The sequence below is a fragment of the Perognathus longimembris genome, chromosome 3 (assembly GCF_023159225.1).
Source record: "Perognathus longimembris pacificus isolate PPM17 chromosome 3, ASM2315922v1, whole genome shotgun sequence".
In the NCBI taxonomy this organism is placed as follows: Eukaryota; Metazoa; Chordata; class Mammalia; order Rodentia; family Heteromyidae; genus Perognathus; species Perognathus longimembris.
In genome coordinates, this window is record NC_063163.1 from 59,937,582 (window position 1) to 59,964,325 (window position 26,744).

The 26,744-nt window shown below is 38.6% G+C and overlaps 1 protein-coding gene across 1 annotated transcript in view; it reads left to right on the plus strand.

Moving 5' to 3' along the window:
- The window catches only part of LOC125347620 (phospholipid-transporting ATPase IB-like), a 101,844-nt gene that overhangs the window by 67,260 nt on the left and 7,840 nt on the right, over nt 1-26,744 (plus strand). Inside the window, exons 26-34 of the mRNA XM_048340614.1 lie at nt 261-444; nt 5,858-5,968; nt 7,626-7,700; nt 8,557-8,679; nt 14,400-14,478; nt 15,871-15,932; nt 18,379-18,435; nt 22,580-22,687; nt 25,761-25,849. Coding sequence (XP_048196571.1) covers nt 261-444; nt 5,858-5,968; nt 7,626-7,700; nt 8,557-8,679; nt 14,400-14,478; nt 15,871-15,932; nt 18,379-18,435; nt 22,580-22,687; nt 25,761-25,849 — 888 coding nt within the window. The remainder of the gene's footprint in view (nt 1-260; nt 445-5,857; nt 5,969-7,625; nt 7,701-8,556; nt 8,680-14,399; nt 14,479-15,870; nt 15,933-18,378; nt 18,436-22,579; nt 22,688-25,760; nt 25,850-26,744) is intronic.

Here is a 26,744-nt window from a genome sequence, read left to right on the forward strand (position 1 = left end):
ATTCAAAATCAGGTGGGCTGAATAGTGAATTGGAGACCAGCTTGGACTCCATAGCAAGTCTGAGGCTAGTCTGGCCTACAGTATGAGATCTTGCTTCCAAAAAATAAAATAAGAAAAAAAATGAATTAAGAAATTCACCAGTAATGGCCATTTAAATACAGCTATGTACAGATTACTGTTATTTCTTTTTGTAAAAACTGTGAAGTAAAGTGAATCCAAATACAACAACAAAAGTGGTTGTTCCTGTCTTCGCTTTTCAGGATGTCCCCCCTCCAGAAGGCTGAAATAGTGGACATGGTTAAGAAGCATGTGCAGGCTATCACGCTCGCCATTGGGGATGGGGCCAATGACGTCAGTATGATCCAGACGGCTCACGTGGGTGTGGGAATCAGTGGGAATGAGGGCATGCAGGCCACCAACAACTCAGATTACTCCATCGCACAGGTCAGTTTCAGAAGACACCTGCTAGGCCTGGAAGGTATTGAAGATTGCTGGTCTGCCTCTCAGGTCTACTCCACTTCTCTAAGCTGATTGCTAAGTGAACCTCCTGCACAATTAGGGTTCTTTAGGCGTTCTTTTTTTTTTTCTTTATATACTTTGGAGTAGTAGAGAATCCCTTTGATTGGCCAGGGAAGTGGCCGAACTGCAAAAAAAAAAAAAAAAAATCGTTACTTTCCTTCATCTGTAGTGTATTTCAGTATGTGGCTTCTCTTGATAAAGATTTATTAAAGACATACAATCTCTCAGTTATTTTTCCTTTTTAAAGAGGCATTTGTTGAAGACCATGCTGCAAAACATAATTTGTTTTTGTCATTCGAGTCTTTAATTTACTTTTTTACTGCATGCATCTGTTTATTTGAATCCCTTTTAAGGTCGTGGATCACTTTTATTTTATTTTTTCCTGACTTGGTTATATCCTGTTTTGTAATATTTTGGATAAATGTTCAGGAGTGGAGTTACTGGGTCACTGGATAGTTCTATGTTTAATTTTTTGAGGAACTCCCACACTCCTCTCCAGAGTAGTTGAACAAGTTTACATTCCCACAAACAGTGTATCCTCTCTCAGTGTGTGTGTCTCTCTCTCCCTTTTTTTTCCACATCCTCACTAGCATTTCTTATTGTTTGTTTTCTGGATAATGGCTATCATTGATCATTTTTAAAACTATACTTTTGAATTCTTTGTCCTCTATTTCAGCCATTTCAATATCTTCAGATTTGGCTACTGAGGAGTTACGAACACTTCAGGAGACATACTGCCTTTGCTTTATATATTTCTTGTGTTTCCTCATTGTGATTTGCATATTGTTGGTTTGATTATCTCATCATGTTTTTCTTAGTAGGAAGTCTTATCTGTGGTTCTCAGTCCATACTACTGTAGAAGATAGCCTTGCTCTCTCAATCATGATACTTGTGCCTCAATTAAAACTCATGCTATGAATGGACTGTCTCAGGTTCTTGCTGACTGGCTATCCTTCTACCAGAGTCTAAACTGGACTCTTTCCTTTTGTAACCTATTTTTCTAGGCCAACAAACAAGTAAAGCTAGCAGGAATACTTTACTTTAAAAACTTTTTTTTTAATTAAGTAGTTGTACAAAGGGGTTTCAATTACAAAAGCTAGGAGTCCAGTTCATCTTAACCAATGACACCCCTTCCATAGATCTCTCCCATCTTTCCCCATCTAATCCCTACCCTCAGTTTACATAGTTAAGTTTACATAATGTATATTAAATATAATGACTGTATTTGCTCACTCTTCCTCCATTTGTGTACTCCCCCACACTCAACAGAACAAGTTTTGCTTCCTGTTATTCATGTTATTATATGTTCATTAATTGTTCAAAGGAGTTACACCATTAGACTCCTCCCCATATATATATACATATATATGTATATATATATGTACATATATACATATGTATATATATATGTATATACATATATATGTATATATACATATATACATATACGTATATGTATATATATACATATACGTATATGTATATATACGTATATGTATATATATATATATACACATCTATATACAAAGAAACTGACTAAAGAATTGTATGCTTTAGTTGGGGAGTGGGGGAGGCATTCCTAGGGCTTGAACTCAGGGCCTGGGTGCTATCCCTGAGCTCTTTTTGCTCAAGGCTAGTACTCTACCACTTAAGCCACAGCTCCATTTCTGGCTTTTCTTTTTTGGATAGTTTATTAAATAGAAGAGTCTCATGGACTTAGGTGGCCCGTCTGGATTCAAACCACGATCCTCAGATCTCAGCCTCCTGAGTAGCTAGGATTACAGGTGTGAGCTGCTAATGCTTGGCTGTTCTTTACTTTTAAAAAAGAAACAATTATAAGTTCATAGAAAAATTGAATAGACAGCACAGAGATTTCTCCTACTTCTCCACTCAGCCTCCCCCATTATTAGTATACTCCACCAGAATTGTACTTTGATTGTCATTGATGGCCCTATGCCATAGCCCCACAAGTCTACAGTTTACCTTAGTATTCAGTCTCTATGCTGCATTTTCTCTGGACTTAGACAAAGGTAGAATTACATGTATCTTCCTTTATAATATGCAGAGCTGTTTTCTTAAAAATCTCTGTTGTCAAAAAAAAAATCTCTGTTGTACATTGATTCATCCCCTATACCCATGCAATTCCAGAAAGATACTGATCATTTTACTGTTTCCATAGCTTTGCTTTTGACTTTTCCAGAAAGTTATATATTTAGAATAAAATATATAGCTTTTTCAGACTGACTTCTTTCAGTTAATATACTTCAAATTTCCTTCATGTTTTTTGTTTTTTTTTTTTTTTTTTTGGCCAGTCCTGGGCCTTGGACTCAGGGCCTGAGCACTGTCCCTGGCTTCTTCCCACTCAAGGCTAGCACTCTGCCACTTGAGCCACAGCGCCGCTTCTGGCCGTTTTCTGTATATGTGGTGCTGGGGAATCGAACCTAGGGCCTCATGTATCCGAGGCAGGCACTCTTGCCACTAGGCTATATCCCCAGCCCGTCCTTCATGTTTTTTATGACTTAATATTTCATTTCTTACTGGAGCTTGAATTCAGGGTCTTTCTCTATCCCTTAGCTTATTTACTCCAGGTTGGTACTCTACAGCTTGAGCCATACCTCTACTTTTAGCCTTTTAAATTTATTTTTAAGTGTAATTGTATTGTTATTATTAAGGTTCTATACAGAAGTCAGGTAATGAGTACATTTCTTTTTTGGGGACAATGTCACCCCTTCCTTCACTTTCCCTCAATTACTTCAAGCTTTTTGCTGGATAATTGGAGATAAGAGTCCCACGAACTTTTCTTCTGAGGCTGCCTTTGAGCTATGATCCTCCAATCTCAGTCTCCTGAACAGATAGGATTACAAGTAGGAGCTGCCGCCACCTGACAATGCATTTCCCTTTAGCAGTGCATACTATCCACTTTCTAGATTGCTAATTTATTTGTACATTTATCTTCTGAAGTACATACTGGTTTCTTCTACGTTTGGGGCATTAAATTTAAATCATCTGTAAATATCCATGTATAGATTTTTATGTGATTGAATATATGCTTTCAACTCTTTGAATAAATATCAATGAATAGGAATGCTGGATTGTACTGTAAGAATATCTTTAGTTTTATAAAAATGTTCCAAACTGTCCACTAAAGTAGCCCTGTTATTTTTGGTAGATATTTAAGAAGAGTGAATCACCCTGTGATTTGTAGCTTTTCATTTTTTACATAGGAATTCAGTAGTTGAATTCCTAAGGATAGCAGTCATTATTGGACCTCAGTGACTCTGAAACCAGAAGCAAACTAATTTGCTCACCAGAACAATGTCTTCTAAGCAGCATTTCCTTTCTATCCCTCATTTTTCTATTTCTCCCAAATGGAATAAACATGATCTCATTTTTTAAAAGTTTCCATTAACAGGGCTATATTAAATCAGTTTTTTATTGTTTTAACAAAATGCCTGAGGGGCTGGGAATATGGCCTAGTGGCAAGAGTGGCCTCGTATACATGAAGCCCAGGGTTCGATTCCCCAGCACCACGTATATAGAAAATGGCCAGAAGTGGCGCTGTGGCTCAAGTGGTAGAGTGCTAGCCTTGAGCAAAAAGAAGCCAGGGACAGTGCTCAGGCCCTGAGTCCAAGGCCCAGGACTGGCAAAATAAATAAATTTAAAAAAGTGCCTGAGACAGTTTACTTAGGAAGAAACAAGTTTCATTTAGATCTGTTTGAGTAGCTCAAGAACTCCGTGCCTATTACATCTGCTCAGTTCTGACAAAGGCCTCTCAGTTTGGATACATCATGGTAGGTGGCAGTGGTGTGAACAGTGGATGGGTGTAAGAAAGCACATCTTGATATAGAAAGAAGAGGAATCCAGCTGAGTCTTCTGTAATAACCATTCCAAGAGAACTTCCAATGCTCCCAAAGAACTACCTTAAGCCCTTCTTAAGGCAAGTCCTTGGAAAGACCTCCTCCTGGGCTCTGCATGTAAAGAGTTCTACAATAGGTCTTTCATAGGCAGTCTTGATTGGATTAAGATGTACCAGATTAATAGAGCACACCCTTTGGGTAAGCTGTGAAAGAATTTCTAGAAAGGATAGCTAAGGCAGAAATACCCACTATGAATGTAGGCAGCACTATTCCATGGCCTGGGGTCTCAAATGGATTAAAAGAGAAGATAGAGAAAGGCAGCCTGAGCAGACATTCACTCTCTCCCTCTGCTTCCTGGCTGCATTGTTGTGAGCTGCTCTGCTCTGCTCTGCCACACCTTCCCTGACACGATGAACCTCTGAAACCAAGAGCCAAAAGAAGCCTTCCCTTAAATGATTTTGCTCAGGTATTTTTTCCTCGTGACTAAACCAAACTACCAACATACGCACTCTTGGAGGACAAACCAATAGACAAATTATAACCACTTTGTATCGGACAGAGATCAGCTTTGCTAATCCAACCTTAACTGGGTGTTAGCACTCACCATAATCATACTGTAACCTTTGCTATTTAATTAAAACATCTTCCTGGTTCTGTACTTTAGTATTTTGACTTTTGAAGGGTACACTATTTTAACTAATAATTCGATACTGGCTTTTATTGACTAAAATGTTTTCAGCCACACTTGAATGACATTTTTTTTTATTCTTGCTAATTCAGGAACTACATGTAATCCTCAAAAAGCACCCGAGGAGTAGCTACAGATTCTAGGTTTTCCTATTGTGTCTGTACTTAACTCTTTCTGAGATGCTATCTGATTTTATAATCCATCTACAAAGTAATTAGTTGCTAAGGCTAGAATGGCAACGATAGACAGTCTTTTCTCACGTGGTATTAGGATTTGAACCTGGGGCTGTAAATACACATGGTTAAGCAAATGCTTTACCACTGAGGAACACCCTTAGTCCCAAACAATACATTCTTGGGTTCCTCCAACATAGATGAAAAACACCGGGACCCATATTTGAACTAGATCAGTTCTAATAGTCTCGTGTTTTCATGGATGGAGACCCAGCCTGTTCCTTTCTCACTCTTTGTTTACTGGCTGCCATGAGGTGAGAAGTTTCCTCCCCTAAGCCTTCAGTATTTGGCCTCAACCCCCCACCCCAAGTAGAGCAACAGAGCCAGACAACCATAGACTGAAACCTTTGAAACTGTAAATCAAAATAAACCTTCCCTCCCTTGTGATTGCTTAGCTTTATGATCACCTCAGCTGTTTTATCACAGTGACAGAAATCTGATTTAACATTTGCTTTGTGCCATTTAAAAATACATTCTAAGAGGGCACTGCCAGGTCGCGAAATACTTAGAAAATGACACTTTGTGGTAAATTTGCATTGACTGTTGTTTCTGCCTTACAGTTTAGCTACTTGGAGAAGCTTCTGTTGGTCCATGGAGCTTGGAATTACTTTCGAGTGACTAAATGCATATTGTATTGTTTCTACAAAAATGTAGTGCTGTACACTATTGGGGTAAGAAAGGAAAGGTTTTCTTTTTTTTCCATTGAGGAATTAAGTCTTTTTTCTCCTTTTTCTTTTTCCTGGTGTCAGGCTTAGTAAGTAAGCCTTTTTTGTTAAAACAAAGTTTTCTTCGGTCAATTAAATCTAGTAGAGGTATTCAAGCAAAGCAAATTGAAACAAAAGTGTTTTGTTTTTTGCCTAGTACTGAGCTTGAACTCAGGTTTTCATGCTATTTATCAACTTTTTTACTCAGATAGTGCTCTACCACTTGATCCATGCTTCCAGTTTCAGATTCTTGCTGGTTAAATGGAGATGAGTCTCTCAAATATGTCTGCCCAGACTGGCTTCCAAACCCAGTCTTCCGATCTCAGCTTCCTGAGTAGCTAGGACTGTAGGCATAGGCCACCTATGTCTGACTTCTCTCTTATAAAAACAACACTCTTAAAGTATACCCTATGTGTTTAACAAGGCAGGCTACTATTTGAGCTGTATAAAACAAGTCTCAAGGGCTGCAATGTGGCTTAGTGGTAAAGTGCTTGCCTAGCATGCATTAAGTCCTGGATTTGATTCCTTAGCACCACATAAACAGAAAAAGCTGGAAGTGGCTCTGTGGCTCAAGTGGTCGAGTGCTAGCCTTGAGGAAACAAAAAAAAAATCTCAAGGACAGTGCCTATACCCTGAGTTCAAGCCCCAGGACTGGCAAAAAAAAGTCTCAATATGATTAAAGTGACTTAAGTCATACCAAGTATATTCTGTGAATATAATAGAATCAACTTAGACATTAAACCAAGAAATCTCCCTGGAAAACTCCCAAGTATTTGAAGACTAAATAACAAACTTCAAAATAATCCATGGACCAAAGAAGAAATCAAAGGAAAAATTAGAATACTTTGGGTTGAATGTGAATGAAACTTCAACAAATCAAAAATGTGAGAGGCTATTCAAACAGTAGTTAGGAGGAGCATTATAGCACACAGGACATAAAATATAACATGTAAAATACATGATTTATAAATGATATTTTTGGTAACTATTCTCATAGAAGACATATAGATATTACTTGTTTCAAATTTACCTTTGTTCCTTGCTTTGAGAGATTTGTTGTAACCTGTCTCTTTTAAGAAATTGATACTTTAGGACAAAGATGCATGTCATTATGAAAGTAACTAGTATTTTAAAAAGATAAGTAATGGGCTGGGGATATGGCTTAGTGGCAAGAGTGCCTGCCTCATATACATGAGGCCCTGGGTTCAATTCCCCAGCACCACATATACAAAAAATGGCCCGAAGTGGCGCTGTGGCTCAAGTGGCAGAGTGCTAGCCTTGAGCAAAAAGAAGCCAGGGACAGTGCTCAGGCCCAGAGTCCAAGCCCCAGGACTGGCCAAAAAAAAAAAAAGATAAGTAATAAGCTATGTTGCTCATTCATAATTTATGAAGGGACAGTTGTATAACTACCCCTAAAATTATTCTCTAGTTGCTCTCCCAGTAGAGGGAGCATTTATTCTGTGTTACTTTCCTTTTCCTTGGTGCTAGGAATAGAACTCAGGGACTTGCGCTTACTAGACAAGTGCTCTAGCACTGACAGCCTTTCCCACTACTTCCTTTAAATTAATGGCTATTGTTAGGACAACATTGACACACTGCTTCATTTGGCTGCCTTCTCTTCCAGCTTTGGTTCACCTTTGTTAATGGATTTTCTGGGCAAATTTTGTTTGAACATTGGTGCATCGGGTTGTACAACGTGGTAAGCAGTGCTCTTTTTCTATTGGATAGCATACAGAACTTAAGGAATATTCCTTCAATGTTTATGTCTGGGAAGTGTATCTCAGCCCATCAAGTGTGCACTTAGCAGACAACCCAAATAAAACTTTAGGGCCTTTGCTGCTGGGACAAATTGTGCAGAAGTTCAAACTCTACTCATACATTTTCAGTCATAGCACATCATTCTAGAGTGAGTGAGTGAAATGTGTTCCCTAGTGTGAAACCCCTTTATTTTATTCTTGCCCAATGTTTTCACACGTGTGTGTGTCACATGCGCACGCATGCGTGCATGCTGTTCCTAGGGCTTGACTCAAAACCCAGGCAGTGTCCCTGAACGTTTTTGCTCAAGTTTAACACTCTACCACTTGAGACACAGCTCCACTCCTGGCTTTTTCTGGTGGTTAATTGGAGATAATACCCTCACAGTACTTCCAGCAGGCTGACTTCAAACTATGACCCTCAGGTCTCAGACTCGAGTAGCTAGGATTACAGGTGTGAGAGACGCAGCATCCAGCTTGTTTTTCATACTTCTAAACTTTAGGTTCATTAATATTGTGTATATATCATGTTTATAGTTCTATGTTTTTTTAATCTCCGAGTTAAAACTTTACCTGTGAAAATAGTTTGTTTGTATTAAATGATGATACATTTTTATCTCTTATCAAAAGTTGCAAAAGGGATTGAAAGTTCATTGTATCCTCTATCTAGCTTCTCCTGTGATGATACCTTCATAATCATAATACAGATCTTATCAAAGCAAGAAATTGACATTTTATAGTATTATTAACTCAAGTACAACCAAAGAGGGTGTTTTTGAAAGATCTTTATTTTCTATGCAGATTTTCACTTCATTACCACCTTTGGTTCTGGGGATCTTTGAGCGATGTTGCAGTGAAAGGAGCCTTCTCAAGTACCCAGAACTCTACACTATCTCACAAAATGGGGAAACTTTCAACCCAAAGGTAAATGGAAAATAGATAGTGGTCTTTCATTTCAACTTTTTGTTTGAAGTGTACCTTTAGTCTCTTCCCTTTCTGATCCTTTAGAAAAAAAAGTAAATGTAAAAATACATCTTCCTAATTGTTATATCACAGTTGTAACTACTTTCAACGTCCCATGTGTATCTGTAGCTTCTATTATTGGTGATGTTCTTGTATCACCTTCCTGTGGTTGTACCTACACTATCTCTGTAATCTTATCTGAGTATATTGGAAACCGTGTATACTGGTATTGGAACTAGGAAATTGAAAGGGAATACCAAAATTGAGAGACACAGGGTAAAAAAAGCCAAATAACTACAAAAGCAATACTTGCAAAACTCTTTGGTGTAAGTGAACTGAACACCTCAGGGAGGGAAAGGGTAAGGGGGAGGGGGAGGGGAGTATGAGAGACAAGGTAACAAACAGTACAAGAAATGTATCCAATGCCTAACGTATGAAACTGTAACCTCTCTGTACATCAGTTTGATAATAAAAATTTGAAAAAAAAATAAAAATAACACATCTTCCTGCTAGTTTAGCTTATCTGGCAAATGAAGGTTCAAATCATAGAAATAACAGTCCGTGGAAGATGGCGGGGGTGGGGGGGGAGACAGGAAATCATCTTATGAAGGAGAAAGATGTGTGTGACTCAGATGGTACACTAAACTTACCACATACTATTTGATGGGAATTGTTGGGGAGGATGAAGATGAAAGTGAAGAGGATAAGGTAGAGTTTTCGGTGAGACATGATTGTTACATTCTTGATTGACCCTTTCATCAATAAAATGATCTTTGTTTGTCCTTGCAGTATTCTTTGTTCTAAAATCTACATTCATATATCACTTCTGCTCCTCTTACCTTTTAGTTGTCTGTCTTTTCATATTCAAGTTTATTGTTGGGCGTCCAGCCTGTCACCATGTTAACTGGATGTTTATGGCACTCACATTTAATATTTAATATGTCTTTTGGCCTTCTTTTCTTTCTTTCTTTTTTTTTTTTTTGGTGTTGGTCCCAGCCTGGGTGCTGACCCTGAGCTTTTTGTGTTTGACACTCTTCCCTATAATTAATCACCAAAAAACAGAAGTGGAGCCAGTGGCTCAAGAAGTAGAGCACTAGGGCTGGGAATATGGCCTAGTGGCAAGAGTGCTTGCCTTGTATACATGAAACCCTGGGTTCAATTCCTCAGCACCACATATACAGAAAACTGCCAGAAGTGGCACTGTGGCTCAAGTGGCATAGTGCTAGCCTGAGTTCAAGCCCCAGGACTGGAAAAAAAAAAGAAAGAAGTAGAGCACTAGCCTTGAGCAAAAGAAGTTCAGATGACACTACCTTGGCCTGGAGTTTGAGGCCAAGTACCAGCACAGAAGAAAATTATCTTATTAGCATATATTAATTGTAAAGAAAGGCATCTGTGTTGTATGTTGATATGCACTCCTTCATATATATGCCTGTGGGACCACTGCAGTCTGGTGGGAACTCTGACTGGTGTAATGGAGAATACCTGAAACCAGCAGAAAATGGCTGATTGTGTGACTGGTTATGTTGTGTCTGAGTAAAATCAGAATTCTAACAATCCACAGTAGTTCTGTCAGAAGACAAATGAGTGCTGACTGCTTCCTGATACTCTTATCTGTCCCTTGGAATGTGCCCTTCCATCTGTAACCAAAACCAGCCAATGTCAATCCGATCTTTTTTTTTTTCAAATTTTTATTATCAAACTGATGTACAGAGAGGTTAGAGTTTCATACATTAGGCATTGGATACATTACTTGTACTGTTTGTTACCTCGTCCCTCATACCTCCCTCCCCCCACCCCCTTTCCCTTTTCCCCCATGAGATGTTCCATTCACTGAGACCAAACAGTTTTGCAAGTATTGCTTTTGTAGTTGTTTGTCTTTTTTTTTACCCTGAGTCTCTCAATTTTGGTATTCCCTTTCAATTTCCTAGTTCTAATACCAGTATACATGGTTTCCAATATACTCAGATAATATTACAGAGATAGTGTAGGTACAACCACAGGAAGGTGATACAAGAACATCATCAATAATAGAAGCTACAGATGCAGATGGGACATTGAAGGTAGTTACAACTGTGATATAACAATCATTTCCATAACATGGAGTTCATTTCACTTAGCATCATCTTATGTGTTCATTAGGGTATAGCTAATGGGCTCTTGTGATCCTCTGATGTAACTTTCCTAAACCTGTACTAATTACTCCCAATAAGGGAGACCATAGAGTCCATGTTTCTTTGGGTCTGGCTCACTTCACTTAGTATAATTTTTTCCAAGTCCTTCCATTTCCTTACAAATGGGGCAATGTCATTCTTTCTGATAGAGGCATAAAATTCCATTGTATATATGTACCACATTTTCCTGATCCATTCGTCTACTAAGGGGCATCAGGGTTGGTTCCAGATTCTAGCTATGACAAATTGCGCTGTGATGAACATTGTTGTGCTGGTGGCTTTACTGTGAATTTGTTTGTGGTCTTTTGGATAGATACCCAAAAGTGGGGCTGCTGGGTCATAGCTCACAAGATAAACAGAAAGTCAATCCGATCTTAAGAGTATGAGAAAGACTCCTTTGGTTTAATTATGTCCTCACTCTCCTGAGCAAAAATAATGTTACATGAGTAATTTTTCATCTGTTGTTGGGACATTGGCTGGATGGAACTGGCATATGCCCATGAGTGGTATACATGAGTGGTATAGCAGGATCAAGGTAGGTCTGTCTTTAGCTCCATGGTGATTTCCATAGTAGGTATACAAATTTACATTGCCACCACAGTTCTTTCTCCCATTGAATCTGTGGCAACATTTGTTGTTTTCCCAGTGATTACCATTCTGGCTGGGGTGAGATAGAATCGCCATATCTTTTGTTGTTGTTGTTGTTGTTTTGCCAGTCCTGGAGCTTAAACTCGTGGCCTGAGAACTGTCCCTGAGCTTTTGTGCTCAAGGTTTGTACTCTACCACTTGAGCTACAGCTCCACTTTTGGCTTTTTGGTGGTTAATTGGAGATGCGAGTCTAGGACTTCCTTGCTCTGGCTGGCTTTGAACTGTAATCCTCAGATCTTACCTCCTGAAAGCTATAATTACAGCAGTGACCCATGGGTGCCTGGCTAGAATTTTTTGTGACATTTTAATTTGCATTTTCTTTAAGGCTAAGGATGTTGACTATTTCTTCTTGTATTTTTATTTCTTCAAAACTGTCTGCTCAGTTATTGATTGGATTAATTCTTTTGATGTTTAATCTTCCATTTCTTTGTATATTTCTGGATATTATTTCTTTATCCAATCAATAGCCATGAAAAGTTTTCTTTCATTCTGGCTTGTCTCTTCATTCTTGTAATTATTTCCTTTGAGATGAAAGAGCTTTTTAACTTAAAAGCCCTTCTGCCAATTCTTCCGTATGTTTTCTGAGCAGTTGGAGTCTTACTGAGAAAGCGATTACCACCTGTACCTTCAAGAGTCTTCTCCTAAATTTCAGGCCTAACACATCCTTTATCCACTTTGAATTAAGGACTGGGTGAGAAATGGGATCTTCTATATTTAATATAGAAGATCCAGTTTTCCCAAAAGTATTTATGTCAAGGCTGTTTGTTCTCCATTGTTTATTAGAGAAACATTTGTTTTCTTGATAAATAACCACATCTACATGTTCTAATAAATGAAATTTGTCTTGAAGCCCCAACATTGTATTGTACCATACTTCCAGAGTGGCTGCTGAGTTTCTTTGATAAACTCAAGGACTCCCACTAGCTAGGTGGCATACTACCATTTAAGCCATATCACCAGCTGTTACCTATTCATTTTAGTTTATTTTCCAGGAAAGATGTCATACTTCTCCGCAGAGCTGACCTCAGACCATAATCCTCCTACTTGCCAGTAGCTTACATATTATGTACATGCTATCATGTTTGGCTTGTTTGTTTTTGGTGAGAATCTCATTAACTTTCTATCCAGGATGGCCTTAAATTGTGATCCTTCCCCCTCATGTAGCTGGGGATTACTAACATTGGCCCAACAGCTAAGCTATGTTTTTATTTGACTTCTGGAGCTATTCATGTCTAGAATTTCTATTATAGTTTTGATTCAAAATTTTATGTTGTTACTTAATCCCATATCTTTCATTTCATTTTGCTCTTTTTTTGTGGTTTTCTTAGAATTTACTTCATATTTGAATTTCATTTTTGTTTAGTGTATTAGTGAGTTTCAGGTTATTACAAAGAAATGACTGTGGCAATTAGCTGAGGGTTCTGGAGTTTTCAATCCATGTTTGACTATCTCCATAGCTTTGGGCCTCTGGCTGTCAAGGAGATGGAGCACGTGTTGAAGCAAACTATTTATATCTTGAGTCGAGAAGCAGACAGAGAGTAAGAGAGGGTATGAACCAGAATCTTGGACTTTTCTCGGAGAGTGCCTCTGGAATGATCCGAGATTTCCACATAAGATCTCACATCCTAAAAGTCAACAGCCTGTCTCCTTAGTGACACTGGTGACCCGACTTTCATATATGAGCCTTTGAGGGATAATACTCATGTTTACACTAGGCACTTGGTTGAAAGTTCTAGGTAGTTTTTGTCTTTTGCTTTTTGTGTTTTTGGTGTTTTCCGATGTCTTTTGGTGTTTTCCAATGTTCTCCTATATGCACCATTGTGGTGTGAAATTGACATATTCTCATTTGTATGATTCTGTTAGTGATGTAGTTTTTTCCACGCAGCTCTTTCTATGATTTTCTTTTATATTTCTGGAAAATGGCATGTTGCTATAATCTTGTTACTTCCTCTTCTTGTGCTTCTTGGATCTGTTGGAGATCCTTGAGTTTCTTGGATTTTTACACTAATTGTAGGAGCATCACCCAACTGTGGCCAATAAGCTAAATCAGCCCTCATCCTATTTTACAAATGAAGCCATAAAATATTATTGGAAATTACATATTATCCACAGCTGTCTGTTGTTATGATAACAAAATTCCTCTGAGGAGTTGCTACAGAAATTATACAACTCAAAGCCTACTTACAAGACTTTACTGTTGTATTTTAAAATCAAAAGAACAAAAAATTGTTTCTGTTGTTTTTATTATGAATGTGTACCTATGGTTGAACCTATAAATTTTCCATTAGTGAGATTTCTTTTAAAATTGTGGGAACTGGAGGCTTGGTTCAACTGGTAGAAGATTAGCTTTGAGCAAACAAAGCTGAGTGAGAGCACAAGGCCTTTAGTTCAAGCCCCAGTACAAAGAAAGAGGAAAAAAAAGAGAAGGAAAGAGGGAGGGAAGGAGGGAGGGAGGGAGAAATGGAGGGAGTGGAAGAGAGAGAGAGAATTAGAGAATTGTGTATGATCTGTTAGAAATTATTCTGAATGAAAGTCATGGTGTTGATGTAAAAGACCAAAGTATACCATATGAAGTAGAGGCTATATCCTTATAATAATAATGTCTGTAGTAGTAATTTCAATATTATGCTATAATGCCAAGTCATATTATGCTATATTTCCACATATTATTCAATATTATCCTATATTCTTGAAGTCATTTCTTTTTTAAAGGAGAGAAAAGAAGTAGAGCTTGCCTGTCCCCATAAAAACATTCAAGCTTAATGACCGTGTTACACAGAGCAAATGCACTTTACAGTGTCATATATTTTTTAGAACATAAACCAAGCTTGTCACCTGACTTCTTGCTTTGTTGTCTTTTAGGTGTTTTGGGTCCACTGCTTGTGTGCTTTTTTTCACTCCTTCATTCTCTTCTGGTTTCCCACAAAAATGATGGCGCATGGTAATAAATATTTAGCACTCTTTGCTATTCTCATTGTGACTTTATGTGTTTGTATGTGCACAGAAAGAATGACAGGAAACAAAAGCAATCTAGGAAAAAACAAAATATCTACCTAAATCTAAAATATACATTCCTTGGACTAACATATGGCAGTTTGAACATTTACCATCTGACCTTTAGAACCTGTTCTCTTTGCCTCTGACACAAAAATTGAGGCCACATGTGTTCATTGCTAACCTCTAATACTTGAATCAGGAAGCCTAATAGTAAACATACCTCCAGTGAATCAGAGATGCCTCTTATTGATACATTTGAATTCACATCCAAAACATAGGGTGTCAGTAATAAGACTATATGGAAATTTAGCCATATACTTTATTTTTGACCAAAAATTCCTTTTCCTGCTATATAATTTTCAAAATAACATTACATGAAGGTCAGGTGCCATGGCTTATGCCTGTAATCCTAGGATCCAGATTTGATGCCAGCCAAGACAGACAAATTAACCAGCAAAAATCCTGAAGTAGAAGTGTGACTCAGGTGATACAGTACTAGCTTTGAACAAAAAAGCCAAATGAGAGCAGACCATGAGGTGCTATGTGCAAGTCCAGTACAAGAATTTTGTGTGTGTGTGTGTGTGTGTGTGTGTGTGTGTGTGTGTGTGTGTGTCTCTAGTCTTAGCCAATATGGAAATTTTGGAGTGTAAACTTCTGACCCAAATACCAGCTCAAGGTACTTGAGCTCATTTACTCTGGCTTTTTTTTCCCAGTTAATTGGAGATAAGAGCCTCATAGACTTTTCAGCCTCAGCTGGCTTCAAATCTGGATCCTCAGATCTCAGCCTCCTGAATATCTAGAATTACAGGCTTGAGCCACCTGTAGCCAATGATGAACTCATATTTACTTGAGAACATTTTAAGGGTAGAGAAGATAAGGATAAATGACCCTAACCTTGAGATAATAGGATTTTCAACAGATTTAGCAATATTTAAAAAGAATTAGGAAATTCTACCATGACTTCAAAGTATTGAGTTACTAGCAATTCTAGAAAAGACACACTATGGCAAACAACAAAGTTGTGAAAGTTTCATGTTATCTAGCTTTTTGGACTTTAATGGACGGATTCTACAAAGTAGCTTAACCCAGATTTGGTAATCACATCTACATTCTCCTTGTGATGATCATTTCCTCATCTCTGGCTATTAGTTTCTGCATTTGTTGCCTGATAGGTCATTACAGTGAGTAGAAGGTGGAAAAACATTTCCAGTTGTGATATAGGAAGCAATTTAAGAACATAGCCAAAAATTCACAAGAATTTTTGATACCCAGTATAGATTCTGGATCTATGTTTCAGACTCCAGAAAGATCTGACAATGACTTTTTCACTTTTCAGATGTCGTCTTACAGCAAGGTTATACAACAGACTATTTGTTTCTTGGTAATTTTGTCTATACGGTAAGATCATCATCTGGTACTTTATGTAATTTTCTCCCTTTCTAATTTAAAAATGGAATCCAATATCAACCATTATAACTATATTCTGTGAATTTTAAGACTTACACTATCTTTTTTTTTTTTTAACCAGTCCTGAGGCTTGGACTCAGGGCCTGAGCACTATCTATCTCTGGCTTCACTTTTGCTCAAGGCTAGCACTCTGCCTCTTGAGCCACAGCACCATTTCTGGCTATTTCTGTTTATGTGGTGCTGAAGAGTTGAACCCAGGGCTTCATGCATGCTAGGCAAGCACTCTACCATTAAGCCACATTTCCAGTCCCCACTCATATCTTTTTCCAAGAAGAAACTACTACTATAGCAATTGCTATAACACCTAATTGTTTAACTGCTATATAGTACATAGTAAACAGTACATAGTAAAGTCCACATTTCTAGAACTATTTGCAATAATAGAATGTAGAGTTCATATAAAATATGTTATCATCTACCACCACCCCTTTTGTACAAGTAGGGAGTGTTCTGCAACCATCTTGCTTTTAGCTACATAACACTGCTTAATGGTAAGTCCAAATCAGTCCATAAATCCCTACCCTTTCTTTTCAAGGATGCTGCATGCATAACACCTTTACTTAATCTGTCTATTAGGGGACATTACATTTGTAATGGACTAAGAAGTCCTTTGACTAAGTCCTGGAACCTCAACATGAGGTTACTAGCCCACCCCTTCTGATGTACTGATTGGAAGGTTGAGGTACTGGAGAAAATTCTAAGCCCAAAGAGGGTCCCTGGTGCTCTCTGGGAGTTAGTAAAGGCTGCTGAATAACAGCACAGATTTGGGGGAAGGGAATTAGAATACTGGTAAAGGTGAACTTGAAGAAGTAGGTAGGAGCCACTGCCTGGGAACTTTTCAGGTAAAGTGCTTTGGAGTAGTTTGAATGAGATGATGGAAGCTTGCAAGAATATTGACACTGGAGATTGAGACAAAGATAAAGAAAGTAGGACTTAAAACTGTCAGTATATCACTCATCTGCTTTTGCTGCATAACAATACATTTTGCAGCAAAATCATACAGCATTTCATAAAAGCAGCCTTCTCTTGACTTATCTTTGGGTTTTTTTGTTTGTTTGTTTGTTTTTGCCAGTCCTGGGGCTTGAACTCAGGGCCTGAGCACTGTCCCTGGCTTCTTTTTGCTCAAGGCTAGCACTCTGCTACTTGAGCCACAGCACCACCTCTGGCTTTTTCTATATATCTGGTGCTGAGGAATCGAACCTAGGGCTTCATGTATACGAGGTGAGCACTTTACCAGTAGGCCACATTCCCAGCCCCTTGACTTGTCTTTGAATCAGGGTCTTAGTATGTTAGCCCATGTTGGCCTGAACTCACTATGTAGCCCATGCTGCCCCTCACTCATGATCCTCTTGCTCTCAGCCTCCTAAATGTTGGGATTACAAGTGCGCACCAGCTACCAACTGGTGGCTCTGAATGTTTATTCAAAGATGTCCTATATGACCAGATCTCTTCAACATGGCAATACAGTTTTAGTGCAATAAGATAGGAAAATAAAAGAAATGTAGCTTTAGAAGGATGAAAACCTATTTAAACATTAGATGGCATATATACATACATGGAAAGTACAAAAAGTTCAGTAGATAAAATATTGCAATTAAGCCAAGCACTGGTGGCTCATGCCTATATTCTTCACTACTCAAGACCCTGAGATCTGAGGATTGTGGTTCAAAGTTGGCCTTGGCAGAAAAGTCCTTAAGATGCCTATTTCCCATTAATCAGCCAAAAACCAGAAGTGGAGAGGTGGCTCGAGTGGCACCAGCTTTGAGCAAAAAAGCCAAATGAAAGAGTGAAGCCCTGGGTTCAAGTCCTAGTACCAGCTCAAAAAAATTGCAATTAATGAGTAAAAAGAGATGATCATATTACTAGATAACTATTTGAGGATCAATTATATTTCAACATATTAGCATATTCAAAATTTTAAAATACCATTTTATAATGGTATTAATCATATGGAGACCAGGAGTAAATGTAGTGACTGATGTTCACATACTCTCTAAGGAAACAAGTCGGAAACTTTGTTGAAAACAACATTTCTTGACTAAAAGACTCAATACTGTAAAGAAACTAGCTCTTCTGAAATTGATATACACACAAATGTATAGGTATATATGTATATGTGCACATATATTGGTATATATACATATTATATACATTATAGATTTACACATACAAATGTATATATGAATATCAATTCGAGTCATATGTTAGGCAGTTTCTAAATATGGATAAGAAAGTCTCCTCAGAACTAAAACTTAACAGAAAGAACACTTAGAACTGAGCAGGTAGAGAGGCAGGTCCAAAAGATGTGGGAGGATGTGGGTTCTAATGGGAAGTTTTCATTCATCTTTCCATTCTCTTCCCCCTTTCCACCACACAGTATGTAGTTGTTACTGTTTGTCTGAAAGCTGGGTTGGAGACGATGTCTTGGAATAACGTGAGTATGCTCCAGGATTTCCCCCTCATCCACTCTTCTGGTTTATATGCTGATTTGCTTTCAAGCTTGGGCAAGTCATAAGCCTTTTTTCTTTATATAAAGTTTCATAAATTTAAGCAATGATTTAAATTGGGTGAAAGTTATATTTATATTTCAACTTACACTTGAAATACTTTAGATAAGCATGCCATTACCAGAGATGTTGCATTTTATTATTATGAAATTACAGTTATCATAGAAAAAGAAAAAAATACATTGTCTATACCTTTCAGTGTGATGTTTTAGAAACTTTGAAATCCTTGCTCAGTATATGCTATATTTTAAATAAAAAATAAGGTAATTTACTTAGTTTGAACTTATTCTTTTCACTTACTCAGTTTTTTTTTACATTTTTCTGTTTATTGACTTTGTTACTCCTATGATATATTTGTTATTTCTAAAATAAGTGCATTATTTTACAAATACTACTATGAACATACACATACTTGCAAATTTACTGATGTAAAATTTTCCTTAGTTATTCCTAAAAGCATAATTTTATTTTCTATAAACACATTTTTTTTTATCAGCTTCAGGGTTTGAACTCAGGGCCTGGGCACTCTCCCTGAACTGCTCAAGGCTGGCACTCCACCACTTTGAACCCCACCACCACTTAAAGTTTTCTGGTGGTTAATTGCAGATAAGAGTCTCACAAACTTTTTTGCTGGGCTGGCTTTGAACTGTGACTACCTTCAGATCTCAGCCTTCTGAGTAGCTAGGATTACAGACGTGAGCCACTGGCACCTGGCTAAACTTATAATTTCTGTAACTTATTTTTACGAACTATACATACATATATGCATAGCTAGAAATGAGTTCATTTCTAACTCATACTTAAAAAGTTTATGAAATGAGCTGGAGGTTCATCTTAGTGGTAAAGCACTTGCCAAACACATGAAAGCCTTAAGTTTGATTCCCAGCACCACCAAAAAATGAATTTATGAGAAGAAATGAATGTGTATTAGGTTATTACCCTGGAGAGCTTAAGTCATACAGTATACCATACCTTCTTTTCTCTTCTGCAATAAATTTAGGGTTCCAACTTATGCAGTATTCCCAACTGGATACCACCGTTTAGTTCTGAACAGAAGTATTGGATTGGCATCTCATAAAAAATACTATTTATAAATGTGTCATATCACATGAACGTGATGTAAACACAGAAACGACGATTTGGTATTTCTTTTCTTAGTGGTTAAATTTTCTTCAATAAGAAAATTTCTTAAAGTTAGGCATTGTTGTCTCACACCTGTTGTCTATGTGAGGAGACTGAGATTTAAGTATTGTTGTTCAAAGCCATCTTGGGCAGGCAGACAAAGCCAAGAGACTTTCCAATTAATTGCCAAAAAAAAATAGAAGTAGAGATGTGACTCAAATGGTAGAGCTCTAGCCTTGAGTGCTAGGCACTGAATTCAAACCCCAGTACCAACACACATGCACACACACACACACACACACACACACACACACACACACACACATAATATGAGGGTTAAGAGAGAATTGTTTCCTCCTCTTGCTTATATCCTACTTTGTGTTGCGGGGAAGCAGGAGAAGTTGTATAAAAGGAAGACTTCTTCATTGGGAAAGACAAAAAAGAGGCCAGAGCCAGGCCTGATGGTACATGCCTATAATCTCAGCTACTCAGGAAGCTGAGACAGATCACAAATTGGCAGTCCAGCCCAGTAGCTGTGAAAACCTGTCTTTAAATAATGGAAGAGGCCAGGTGCCAGTACTTCTAGCTAGTCAGGAGGCTGAGATCTGAAGATTTCAGTTCAAACCCAGCCTAAGCAGAAAGGCCCATTAGACTCTTACTTCAATTAACCATCAAAAGCTGGAGGTTTGACTCAAGTGGTAGAGTGCACTAACTATCCTAGAGCAAAAATGCTCAGGGACAGCACCTAGGCTCTGAGTTCAAGCCCAGGACTGGTACAGAAAAGAAAGAAAGAAAAAGGCCAAGGGGAGGAAGGGGAGAGAGGAAGGAAGGAAGGAAGGAAGGAAGGAAGGAAGGAAGGAAGGAAGGAAGGAAGGAAGGAAGGAAGGAAGGAAGGAAGGAAGGAAGGAAGGAAGGAAGGAAGAAAGGAAGGGAGGGAGGGAAGGGAAGGGGGAAGGAAGGAAGGAAGGAAGGAAGGAAGGAAGGAAGGAAGGAAGGAAGGAAGGAAAGGAAGGAAGGAAAGGAGGTAAAGGGCCTGAGATGTAGCTTAATTGATAAAGTGTTTTCCTAGCTTGATAAAGTGCTTGATTCAGTCCCTAGCACCACAAATAAATGATTACACCTAGGTGAGGTTGCTTGGGAGCCACTGTTTAGATGCAGGATGGGGCAGAGACAAGCACAGTGGCCTGCCACCACCCTCTTGTCCCAAGAGACCCACCTAAGGACACACTAAATCATAATGCAGTTAATGTGTGATGTCAGCAGCGAGGGAACAATGGTGTGAAAGCACATCACTTTTTGAAAGTTTCAGGTGTTCCAGGTTAGGAGGGGATCATCTTCCCTACCATTCTCATGACCACTGGGGGGCCATCCCCTCCCTCCATGGGAACAAACTCTCTTACTCTAAACAGAAAGGAATCATTTGACTAATGGGTTAATTATACAGAGCATGAAAAATTGCCTTTGAAAATGATTCATAAGTACATATCAATACTTTGAGACATAGAAGATTAAGGTCCCCCTTATAATATTTAGAAACAAGTAGGGAACAGTAGGTACCTAGCAGGACGAGTACACTCAAGCCTCAAGGGTTCATCTAGTGTAGCTAATCATCTTTTATATGTAGTAATAATAAACCTACGCAACATACCCCAAAAAATTCCTCTGCTAATGTAAACCCAAACCAACAATTCAATTATTAAAAGGGTCAGCATACACAACACCTTGTCAACAAATTTTAATTAATAAAAAAAAGGGTCAGCATTGGTATTGGCCAGTGCAGAATTTGGTACACAGATCCAGACATGAACTTTCAGTCAAGAGTCTCTCCTAGGCTCACACTCATAGTTCGAAGAGGCACTTATTTTTTGGCCAGTCCTTGGGCTTGAACTCAGGGCCTAGATGTGTCCCTAAGCGCTTTTTGTGCAAAGCTCGCACTCTACCACTTGAGATACAGCATCACTTCTAGCTTTTTCCTGTGATTGAGTGGAGCTGAGTCTCACAGACTTGCCACCCAATCTGGTTCTGAACCACAGTCCTTAGATCTCAGCCTCCTGAGTAGCTAGGTTTACAGGTGTGAGCCACCGGCACCTGGCTAGTCACAAATTTTTCTTGCTGTCTCAGAACTATTTAGACTAAGTATGATTTGGTTAGAGTTTCACCTCTCTAGCTGATTTCTGTTTAGACTTTTAATTTTTTGTGCAACAAGAAGATGTATTGACGTCTTCTGAGAGTTGGCCATTCTCACTAAAGTTCCTGAACGTCACTTGGTGCAAGTGACTGGGGTATTGATGACTATTTCATATATTTTAAATAGTAAATACAGCTAAATATTCTGAGAAGAATGTTACAGTCTCAGCAAGTAATGGAAAGATTATGTATATTTTCACATGTGAACATAAATGACCTAGACAAATATATCTTGTTAGTTGATATAAATTCTTTCCAAGATGGAAGGAGCTGGAGATCACCATGAGTGAAGTGTGCCACATTCAGAAAGCCGAACCAGGCCTTCTCTCACTCACTTATGGAATGTAGACTTAAAATCATGATGATCAGGACAATCAATTATGGGACATGAGTGAGAGGGCAAGAAGAGAGGGTACTGAGAGCTGAAGAGGACCCAGGTACATTGTGTGTGTGTGTGTGTGTGTGTGTGTGTGTGTGTGTGTGTGTGTGTGTGTACTGGAGTTTGAACTCGGGGCCTTGTGCTCTCATTGGCTTTTTCTCTCTCACTGGAACCATACCTCCACTTCTGGCTTTTTGCTGAACAATTGGAGATACGAGTCTCCTGGATTTGTCTGTGCAGGTTGGTTTAAAATCATGATCCTCAGATCTCAGCTTGAGTTAGTGTTGTGAGCCACTGGTACCCAGCTAAAACATAACGTAATAAAAGGTTTTCTTTCAAATAGAGAATATTAACATGTTTTTGTGTTTCTCTTCTTTCTACAGTTCAGCCATCTGGCAATTTGGGGAAGCATCATCACCTGGCTGGTGTTTTTCACCATTTACTCTTATTTATGGCCTACCATACCTATTGCTCCAGAAATGAAAGGACAGGTTAGTTCTACCAACTAGGAGTATCTTTATAATTCTTCATGAAAATTGAGTTTCACTAACAATAAAAGTTGATGTCACCTACTTTCACAATTTAGGAAGAAGAAATAAAAATTAGCCAGGTGCCAGTGGCTCACACCTATAATCCTAGCTACTCAGGAGGTAGAAATCTGAGGATCACAGTTCAAAGCCAGCTACAGCAGGAAAGTCCATGAGACTCTTATCTCGGATGAACCACTAAAAAACTGCAAGTGGGTGTGGCTTAAGTGGCATAGCAACAGCCTCAGACAAAAAAGCTAAGGGAAAGCAGGAGGCCCTGAGTTCAAGCTCCAGTACTGCACAAAAAAAGAAAAGGAAGGAAAGAAGGAAGGAAGGGAGGGAGGGAGGGAGGGAGGGAGGGAGGGAGGGAGGGAGGGAGGGAGGGGAAGAAAGGAAAGAGAGAAAAATAAAAAATAGTGAAGGGCTTCCTTCCTCAACTGTGACTAAATAGCTGATATTGAAACAATCTGACAAAAACAGTGGTAAACAAATTGTATTTAATAGAACTAGGAAGTGGATTTCTCATCACTAAGGCACAAGAAGACTAGGAAAAGAGAGAATAAAAGGAGATGCATGACAGGTTGTGTGAAAGGAGTAAATTCTAGTACTCTATAGTAGGGTTACTATAGTTTACAAAAAATAATTATATGCAGAGAGAAAAGAAATTTTAAGTTTCCATACACAAAGAAATGATAAACATTTAAGGAGCTTAGAGCTGCTAATTACACTGATTTGATTATTACATGATGAATACACATATCCAATTATCACACTGTACTTTATGTAAAATTACTAAAGGTAAAAGTAAATCATCTTGAAGAAAAAACAATAGTAAAAACCAAACATGAGAAAACTTATTTGAAACCATTAGCAAGAAGTCAGCAGACACAATACTTAAAGTCTACAAGTCTTCAAAGGGAAATTTTTTAGCATGATGTATCTATAATCTATACAGAATATTCTCAGATCTCGTCTTCTGTTACGAAATTCAAAAAAAAAAAGAAGAAGAAGAATACCTGAAACCAAAATGGAGAAAGAAAAAGAAAACTATACAGTTCTGGAACTGAAAGAAAAAGATATAAATAAAAATATATAATTACCTAGTAATATTTAACAAAACACTTTCTTATAAGGATAATTATAGTCTTAAATGTATGTATTGGGAAAGAGCCTGGAAAAAAATCAATGGCTTATGCTTCCAGCTCAAAAAGCTATAAAATGAATAATCAAACTGCTGAGTCCAGTGGCTCATGCCTGTGAGCCTGGCTTCTCAGGAGGATGAGATCTTAGGATCGCAGTTCAAAGCTAGCCCAGGCAGGAAAAGTCTGTGAAACTCTTATCTCCAATTAACCATCAAACAAACAGAAGTGGTGTTATAGTTCAAAGTAGTAGAGTGCTAAATGTTGAGCACAAAAACTCAGGGACAACACCCAGGCCCCGAGTATAAGCCCCAGGACTGACAACACCCCCCCCACCCCACCCCCCAAAAAACTCAAATAACCCAACCTAGGAAAACTAGAAAAAGGAAACGATGAGGCTAACAAGTGGAAATTCAGTCCTATGAACTCCAACACCAGTTCACAAATAATGAGGATTTTAGGGAAAAGGAAGTAAAGTTGTATTTATTTTGTGAGGCAAAATGAGGACTATACAGTAGCTCAAGACAAAAAGTACAGTCCTAAGCTGAGTGCTAGTAACTCAGGCCTGCAATCCTGGCTACTCAGGAGGCTGAGATTGTGGTTTGAAGCCAGTCTGAGTAGGAAAGTTTGTGAGACTCTTTAATCTCCCATTAACAAGAAAAAACCTGGAAGTGGAGATGTGACTCAAGTGGTAGCGCACCAGCCTTGAATAAAATTCTCAAGGACAGCACCCAGGCCTAGAGTTCAAACCTCAGGGCCAGTCCAAAAATAAAAATTAAAAAAAACTACAGTCCTACTTTCAGCAGGGAAAGTGAGTTTTTCTAGAAAAGTCCTGGAGTACTGACTTCCTGATGTACCTGCTCTCTTTTGCCAGATGGTGACCTGCACATTTCCTGGTGTCCTTGTGTTGGTGTCCAGATATTCCTTGCTCTCCAGAATGTTCTTCCATTCATGTGGTCAGCAAAGTAAAGACAGGGGCATTATAACCTCTTTGAGAGCTGTAGATGACGTAGAATAGTTGTGATGTAGCTCAATATTCTTGGGTCGCCTCAAACGGGGGAGAGGGGGTGGGGAGGGATATAGGACAAGAAGAATAAAAGGAATAAGGGGCATTTTTAAACTTATATAACTGAGAGCAGACTGTCTAGTAAAATGAGATATTGAGCCACAACTGACAGTTGTGAGCATATGTAGGATCTGTTTCTCTTCAAGGGATAATTAGGATAAGAAATGGGAAACAATTTCACAACCAAGAAAACCAACAAAAGACCAGAGTTGACTCTCTGGAAAGTTTAAATAAAATTGATAACAAGAAGTGAACTGAACACCTCGGGGGGGGGAGGGAAAGGGGGAGGAGGTAGGGGGTATGAGGGACAAGGTAACAAACAGTACAAGAAATGTATCCAATGCCTAACGTATGAAACTGTAACCTCTCTGTACATCAGTTTGATAATAAAAATTTGAAAAAAAAATTGGTAACAAGATGACTAAGAAAAACAGAGACAACACTATCATCAGAATAGGACAGCATGGCTGGCAGGAGAGCTAAGTGACTTCTGGCTGCAGCTCTTCCTCTCTTGTCTCACTCCTGTGGTGTGTACATGTGTGTTTCATCAAAGACTCTCACAAGCTTTCCTATTAAGGCTGACTTCAAACTGTGATCCTTAGATCTCAGCCTCCTGAATAGCTAGGATTATGAGCATGAGCCACCAGCACCAATCTTCCTTTTGTCTTTTATGCATCTGTATTGATTTAGCAGTTGAAGTTTAATAGAGTTGCTTCTGTTTCTTTTCTAGACTCACCAGTTTTGGGGAAAGGAGGAAATGGATGATTGTGCAGATAATATGGATGAACTAAAGGACTGTTGTTGAATTTTCCTTATTTCTGTTTCTTTGCAGGCCAAAATGGCCCTGGTTTGTCCATACTTCTGGCTGGGTCTTTTCATAGTTCCTGTTATATGCTTGATTCCGAATGTATTTTGGAAATCGTAAGTTGAAAAATGAAGAGGTAATTAAGCCATAGATTTTTGTGTTTACCCCTTTCCAGTTGTATGTACATCATTCAAAGTAAACTGAGTGCCATTTTGTGAATATCAAATGATACGGCCCTCAGCTTTTCTTTTAGAGAGAAAAATATTTGGAACCCAAACACATGGAAGAGTGTATGGAATGTCCTAGTTCATGATTGTTTTTCTTAAAGCAGCCGCACTCTTCCACTCTTTGAAAGTGTGACTTACATCACTTTGATCTGTATTATAGGAACCAAACTTGAGGTCAGAGGGTCACAGATTAAAAAATAAGAAATAGGGCTGGGGATATAGCCTAGTGGCAAGAGTGCCTGCCTCGGATACACGAGGCCCTAGGTTCGATTCCCCAGCACCACATATACAGAAAACGGCCAGAAGTGGCGCTGTGGCTCAAGTGGCGGAGTGCTAGCCTTGAGCGGGAAGAAGTCAGGGACAGTGCTCAGGCCTGGAGTCCAAGGCCCAGGACTGGCCAAAAAAAAAAAATAAGAAGAAGAAATAAACCTGGGCACCAGTGGCACACACCTGTAATCCTAGCTACTCAGCAGGCTTAGACCTGGAAGATCATCAGCCCAGGCAGGAAAAAAAAATCAGCAAGACTCCATCTCAATTAACCAAAAAAGGTGGGCTGGAGGCATGGTTCAAATAGCAGAGCACTGGCTATAAGCAAGCAAGCTGGTCAACTGCAAGTCCCTGAGTTCAAGCCCCAGTACTGGAGTAGAAGGAAGGGAGGGAGGGAGGGATATAAAAACAGTAACAGAAAGGAGATACTCAATAGAAAAGTATTCTTCACTCTTTCAAAAAATTAGGAATAAGAATGTATCAAATATAGTTTCCCCTAAATACTTAAATCTTAGAT